At 43.4% G+C, this 7,570-nt stretch overlaps 1 protein-coding gene across 2 annotated transcripts in view; it reads left to right on the top strand.

Annotated features, from left to right (window-relative positions):
* The window catches only part of ANKS1A (ankyrin repeat and sterile alpha motif domain containing 1A), a 224,756-nt gene that overhangs the window by 87,220 nt on the left and 129,966 nt on the right, over nt 1-7,570 (top strand). Inside the window, exons 2-4 of one of the 2 annotated variants that reach the window (XM_019660888.1) lie at nt 2,115-2,195; nt 3,991-4,147; nt 6,029-6,091. In XM_019660888.1, the coding sequence (XP_019516433.1) occupies nt 2,115-2,195; nt 3,991-4,147; nt 6,029-6,091 (301 nt within the window). The remainder of the gene's footprint in view (nt 1-2,114; nt 2,196-3,990; nt 4,148-6,028; nt 6,092-7,570) is intronic. The other variant, XM_019660889.1, reaches the window with a different exon arrangement.

Here is a 7,570-nt window from a genome sequence, read left to right as displayed (position 1 = left end):
AGTTGCTGTCCTTTTGTTCTTCAGTCTAGTTGTGGAGGACGTCGCTTCACTGGCCCATGTTGGTATTATCATTGTGCTCTTCCCGGGTGAGGCAGCCGCTCGCCGGCCATTGGACAGCCGTTTAAGGCAGCTCACAGCAGCTCATGAAAGCGCATGTTAGCTACCGAGCAGCCCTACTGCAGCCTATGCCATCGCCAGCGACTCACGGCAGCCCAGCTCTAGGTCGAACTGTTGTTCACCATGTTAGCTGTAGTGGGTGCAGCATCACTGGTCCTCATGTGGGATCCGAACCAGGACCCTGCTGCTCAGAGCTGGTGTTCCAAGCCAACTCTTAACCAACGCGCCACTCGGCTGGCCCCAGCATGTGATAATTTTAATTTGCATTCTTCTGGGTTGTATCTCTGTAGATCTGACCTTGCCTGATTTCTGCCTTTTAGGAATTCTTTGATATTACCTGTTACTTGATGACAACTTTTCTTATTTTCTTGGGCCGAGACTATCTATCTATCTATCTATCTATCTATCTATCTATCCATCCATTCATCCATCTTCTATTCTAGCTATGGTGTAGAGTGGGAATTGTTTCTTTCACTTCATAGAACTTTAGACGGATGGATTAAACTTGTACATTCAAACTACTATCCTGATAAATTTCCCTCATTTACTCTTTCTCTACAGTATTAACAGTTTTGTTTCTTTTTTTCTTCTGAACCTTAATGTTGTAATCTTTACTCTGTTTTACTACGTAGTAATATAACTGGTATATAAAATTTCACTATGTGTCTATATCTTAGTTAACCATAATCATTTCTCTATTGTGATAGACATTTGGGCTATTTCCAAAATTTTATTGTTGTAAATAATGCTGCTTCCAACATCTGAGCATAAAAGCTCTGGGCCCAGATGGTTTCACTGTGTGATTCTTGATAATGTTTATGCTCTATGTCATTGATCCCTGAATATAGAAGTGGATAGATAGCTACCCAGATGATCATGATCCAAAACTGACACTAATAGAATCCAATAACAATAGTACAAAAAGCAAAAATTTTAGACCAGCCTCACTTATGAATGCAGATGTGAAAATCCTAAATAAAATACTGTCAGGTAGAATTCACTAACATAGTCATAATGGAGAAAGGCTAAATAAGGTTTTTGGTTTAATCCAGGAATGAAAGAATGGCTCAATATTAAGAAACCTATTGATAACAACATATTAATTGGTTAAATGTGAAAAACTATGATTATTTCCATAGATACAGAAAATGCATTTAAATTAAACAACTTTTTAATAACACTTTAAACGGGGGGGGAAAAAGATTCTTCTTTTACATATTACAGAGTGTCTCTCTCAAACCAACTGCCAACCTTAGAGGTATTTACACTAAAAACAAGGCTGCCCTCGGCTACTTCATAGTAATTTAGAAGCCTTGGCTAATGCAGCAAGGTATGAAACAGAAACAAGAATTTGAGATTAAATAAGATGACATTTCAGCCTTCCTAGTATGGTATTTCTGATTCAAATAAGGCTCTCAAATTGTAAATTCTGTTAGTTTTTATTCTCAATAAGACATTCACAAAGGAAAGACAAAATTGCCTCTTGCATCTTAACACAAATACCCCGGTGCTTTTATGTATGTGGGTTCTTTGATCTTGGCCCTTGTGGTTGAATTGTCCTGGTTTTCTCTCTGGTCTATGTGGAGCTCTCTCTCAAGCCTTCAGTCGCCAGCATTGAGGTGGCTGCTCATTACCTGTGGTTGGCTGGGTGGTTTGGTTCAGTGATATTTTTGATGACCTTTCAAAGAGCTGTTTTTACAACCCTGGGAGGATTCAGAGGCACACGTCCCAGACCGAGTGATTAATGGCGTTCCAGATGAGAAGGGTGCAGAAGGACACGCTCTTAAATGATGACACCGTTGTCTTGACACTCGAGTCCTTGTTCAGCAAACCATCGTGTACCCTTGGTACTTTGCATTTCTGTGGTAAATTGTTACTGTCCTTTATCAGAAGCCATGTGGAAGTAGTTTGATTTAACATCATCCAAATGCTTTTCCAGGCAGCCAGCTGTTTCTAAATTTGGTTTGTGACTTTGTTTTTTCTTCTTCTCTCTGTAGCATCTGGAGAGGGCCCAATGTGAACTGTGTTGACAGCACGGGGTATACCCCTCTGCACCACGCTGCTTTGAATGGCCATAAGTAAGTACTGGGGCGCCGCCTCCCAGCCTCCCCCTCAGAACCCCGGCCTTTGGATAGTCTTTTTCGGTTCCTATAAAGAATTGCTAAGCAGTCGCGTTGAGGAACAGAGGAAAACAAACTAAATCCAGTCCATTCAGATTCCTGAGTCTCCTGTTAGTGTATAATTTAAACATCCTTCCCCACCCCCAAAAATACTTGAACTAGAGATTAAGTTTTACCTTTTCTTCTGTTTGTCCTTTTCCCTTCAGAAATGGGACAATGCCACACAATCATCTGAATATGATGATCTAATTTGGGACAGCCAGATCATAGAGGGGCTGGGTAATTTATTCGGTAACTAGCTGCTTTATAAACTGAAAATAGATCGAGTGGTCATGAGAAACTTTCCCTCTGTGAAAGTAGTTTTGTATTTACTCTGTCTTTTTGCTTGCCATTTTTTTCCTCATAACATTAACCTTGTAGACAAGAACCATTTTTAAGAGAAGAAATACATAAATAATATGGCCTAAGAAATACATAAATAATATGGCCTATTCAATTCTCTTATGTACAGAGAGGCTGTTACAAATTGGGTGGTATTTGGGTGGGACATTTTCTGGAGAAAGTGTGCTTTGCGGGGAGTTTAAGAGAAGAAGGCAGAGGTGCAAATGATTGGCAGCTGAAAGAGGGTGCTGCCCCTCAGGTGAGGGAGAACGTGGTGGCTGGGTGAAGGGGCAGGCACAGTTGTGGAGTACAGTGAGTAGGTGTGCTAGGATGTGTAAGAATGGAAACCAGAGTGTAAGAGGGTAGAGTGTTAAAGAGAGATGAGGCATAATACTATAAGAGATGAGCAGTAGAGTTTAGTTTTTATAAGGAGGGATTTTTGGAACATTTTAGATTTTCTGAGCAAAGAGCCAGGGCTCTTGCCACTTGGTGGGATTCCGTATCTTGTGCAATATTTGGCCCAGCCTGATTGACTGATGTGCCAAAAGTGAGGGGGTGGTTGTTACCTTCTACATTAAACCTTTCTGAAATATATTAAAAGTGATCATTACTTCTTTTCTATAGCTATTTCAGACAACGCTAACAAGAAATAGGTAGGGACCCCGCCCCCCTTCAACAGTGGGGGAACCTGAATTGAAGTGAATCTTGAATTTAAAAGACCATAGCTTGTTAGCCAAGTTGACCTCCAGATGTTGTTTTTATTTACAGTGGGGGTTTTCTTCAGCCTTATGTACATGGGAATAACGATACATTTGTATCTGCTTAATTAGTGGTGTCACCAAGAAGAACGCCGAGGCCTTCTTCCTGGAGGTATCAAACAATACATGTGTCTGGCTTATGTTTGCAACAACTTGAATTCTGCCCTGTCTGCCCACCTTTAGCCCCCACATCACTAAATGCTCTGAATAATGTGATGAATGATGCTATTTGTGTTGCATGACTTCTTTTATGTAAATCATATCCCTGAATGCTGTTTAAGGATCACAAACAAGGAAGCATTGCAAGGTTTAGACAAGCGGACCAGACACTTTCAAAGTAATGGAAAATGGGTGGATTATCTAGAAAGCCTAGATACACGGGGAGGTGAAGAGTCATCGTGGCGTGGCTCAAAATGCCTCAGCGGCCCGGCCACGGTCGTCCAAGTAGCTCACGAAATGAAAGGAAGAGGCTGGGCGGTGAGCTCAGGCAGAGATGGGGGCTGAATGTGATCATGGCTGTGAAAGGACTTTGTGCTTGCTGTACACATGTAAAGAGCTGTTAGTAGGAAATGCTTCTGCGTTCTGCAAACTCATGGTGGATTTTTGCCTTCCAGGGATGTAGTCGAGGTTCTTCTGAGGAACGATGCACTGACCAATGTGGCTGATTCTAAAGGCTGTTACCCGCTGCACTTAGCAGCCTGGAAAGGAGATGCCCAGATAGTACGGCTGCTCATCCATCAAGGGCCCTCACACACCAGAGTCAATGAACAGGTTGGAAGGAAGGGATGCGTTCTTCAGTTCAGCCGCAGCCAAGACCTCAGCAGCCCCGTCGCCATCTCGGTCCCATAGTCGAGTCTCAGGGAGCCAGCTCTTCCATGCCCTAAGAGTGACTCCCCTCCTCTTAGTGCATCGGGGAGACCTCACTCTGTGAGGATGCATTTCAGATGCATTTGAGTCATGCAGATTTGGAATGGCGCTATCATAAAAATGTAAATACTAACCCCACGTGCAAGATTTGAAATAATGCAAATCCTGCAAAATTGCTGAGAGTCCATTTCAAATTGGCAGGCTTAATTAATTGCAAATTGTACTTATGCCATCGACCTGGCAATGCAACTTTAGCTGGTAAACAGAAACGCTCCTTGGTGCATGTCTGTACTGCGTGAACCGTGCTGTTGTTCTACGTGCATCAGAACTCGCAGGCGTGGCAGTGCTCGAGTGGGTGCTGGAAAGTGAGCTCACAGACACGCGAGTGGAGGCCAGGAGGGATTCCACAGAACGAAGCTGTCCTCTAATGTTGATTAAGCGTGACCATGCTTTGACAAAGCAGAGATAATTCTTAGAAAATAAAAGAGGCAGCATTTGAGCAGAAATGCCTTACAGTGGCCATGGCTTAGGCACTCTGAGACTTACGTCCTCTTCTTTACATTTATTACCTTGGAAAAGTTATACTTGAATTATGCATGTTCTAGAGAAGCCCCTTATAGAATACAACTCCCTGTAGTTTGGGTCTGAGGAGATGGGCTTTCCGCATATGACAAGCCATTCTCCTGTTTCTCTCCCTGCTCTGAACCAAAGCAGCTACTTTTTCTTAGTTGCTTGAATGAAAGAGATGCTGCTCTTTCTCACTAAGTTTTGGACTGTTTTCCTAATGATTTTGCTGAGAGGAGACTGTGAAATTCCCTGTGGAATTAGATCAGGGGTATTCCTCAGAAAGTAGATCATTCTTGCAAGGCCATCTGTCAGCAAGACCATGCACATTCTCAGTGGGCTGTCAAGAGTATGACTTTGACCCAGAGGAGGGCGCCTTCACTCTGAGGTGTGAGAAAATGGAAGCTGTGCTCCCACATGTCCCTATTTAGAGATTGTGTGGATAGCTGTTAATCAGCTTCCCTGCCCTCTATTGGGCTGTATTTTCTGGGTAGGTAAGCAACAGACATTTAAGATCATCAACGGGGATGCTTGTTTTATAACATTAGAAATGAAGATGGTGTCTTTAGAATTGCCTCTTTAGAACCTAAATGCAATTTACTCCTCCTTGCTAAAGCGACTATAATTTCTCTTATCTGGAGGAAATTTATAAGGAAGTTGACTTTTAAGTCATAGCCCTTGATGTTGAAAAAACTTAGTCACCCATTAAAGTACTTTTCATTTAAGAAATTTTCAGGAACCATTTCTCATCCTGTCTTTGCTCACGTTTGCCTTGGAACACAGCTGCTTGGAGTTTTGAGCCACTTGAGTGTGCTAGTGTGTCCTGCTCACAGCCGCCTCCCTCCCGCCTGGCATCTCTACTAATGGGTGGAACAGCAGCCCGCGCTCTGAATATCTCTGAGTATCTCATAGGCAGGCGGGTGGGGCAGGGGCTGGGCATGACGGCTGCAATAGCTTGAAGAACCTAATGGATCTGGGTAGTAGTTACAAGTACTACACTGATTTATTTAAAACCATTAACTGTGGTTCTAGTTGGATGCTTGGATAAACGGGGGTGATGAATGCCAAGCCCTAAGACCGTCTTCCCGTTAACTTCCTATTGAGGCACCCAGAGGGCATGTCCATCCGAGTTGTAGTGTTGGGCCTCCTAAGGGCTGTGCATTGCTTTGATATATTTCATCCGTTTTATCGTCACATTTTCTTCTCCTCTCCTTTTTGTAGAATGCTCTTGAGATCAAAGAACTCAAAAAGTACGGCCCCTTTGACCCTTATATCAATGCCAAGGTGTGTACTTCACTGCCAGGGTTTCTCTGCATCACTTCTCCAAGCTGCACTTCCTCTTCAGTCCTCTCCGGCTTCCACTCTTGTCCCCTCAGGCTCCTCTCATCACCCTGACTGCTTTCTGCTTCAGCCCATCTGCCTTTGGCTTATCTGGGAATGGGAAAATGCAGCTTCAGTGGGTTTTGTGTTCATTTTAAAAATCCATACTAATTCTGGAAAGGTTGGGCGCTTTTCCTAGAATGTCTGAAAAGCTTAGGAGTGGCAGAAATGGGGGGAAAGAGAGGGCCATATTATATGTATAATTTACTATTGTGAGTTCTAAAATCATTTAAATTCAGAAAAGAAAAACGCTATGAAAAGATGTCCAACAAATTAGCTTACTTTTTAAGAAGCACAGAAAAAATGATTAAGTTTTACTTCCTGGATTTAAAAAAAAAATATTTTAGCCTGTTTCCTATGTTTCTTTTGAAATGGAATCTGATTTTCAGTAGTTTGTGGTAGGTACATGGGGAAGGGGCCTGCGGTAACTAGAAAACTGCTGCTGTGGCTCCCCTCTCGTTTCCCTGAGTTCCTGCATTCCGCCTGGGGCTTCAAGCCTCAGCGCCTGCTCCTCAGCCGTTAGCTTCTCCCTCTGCTCTGCTCGGTCACCCTTGGCCAAGCAGGGCAAGTGGGTCACCTGCGTTTAGTCTCCCTCCCTGTGAGGCTGGGACCCGTGAGGGTCTGATCAGCCTGGTGCCCAGCCCCTCTGGCCTCACTGCCCCTGGGGCCTTGCCCACATCAGTGGCAGGGCTGGTGGATGGAGTGATTGTGTTAGCCTCTTTCCTCAGCACTCTCACCTGCTGTTTTCATTCAGATGAGGTTTGCTTTTTGGCAACAATCTGGAGTTTGGTTGAGTCACTGCATTACTCACATTAGCTACCTTTCACTTGCTCTGACTTAACAAAGTGAAGGCTGAGCTTTCACTTGCTCAGCCTTGGGGAGAGCAAACATAAGGCACTTTTCTGCATGTGTCCAAATGCAAGGCAGATATTTCATGTTTTTCTTTGAGAAATACTGATTTAGCAAATGAAGCTCCCTGCGGACTGGACCTAGGAAGGCTCTGTAGAAGGTTTTCTTCAGCTGTTGGGCCATAATGATGGAGAAGCACTTTGATCTGGGATAGTGGAACACATCAGCTTTTGGTTGGGCCCACTCTTTAAATTCTGTTTTCTAATCTTCAAAATAGGGAGATAGTCTATCTTAGTTTTCTCCCCTATGTTTTGAAAGTGGTATGGTCGAGTGGAGAACTCGCACCCGTCACCATCTTTCAAGTCAGACCTGAATTTGAATTCTGTGCCACCACTTACTTGGTTTTGTTGAACAAGTGTCTTACTTTCTCTGAGCCTCAGTTTTCTCTTCTGTAAAATGGGGTATACCGTCTACCTTGCTGGATTGTTTTGGGGTTTAAATAAGGTAATGTACATAGAAATACCTGGTAGCTAG

Source organism: Hipposideros armiger, unplaced genomic scaffold (assembly GCF_001890085.2).
Source record: "Hipposideros armiger isolate ML-2016 unplaced genomic scaffold, ASM189008v1 scaffold_331, whole genome shotgun sequence".
Classification (NCBI taxonomy): Eukaryota; Metazoa; Chordata; class Mammalia; order Chiroptera; family Hipposideridae; genus Hipposideros; species Hipposideros armiger.
This window is presented reverse-complemented; position numbering and strand designations above follow the sequence as displayed.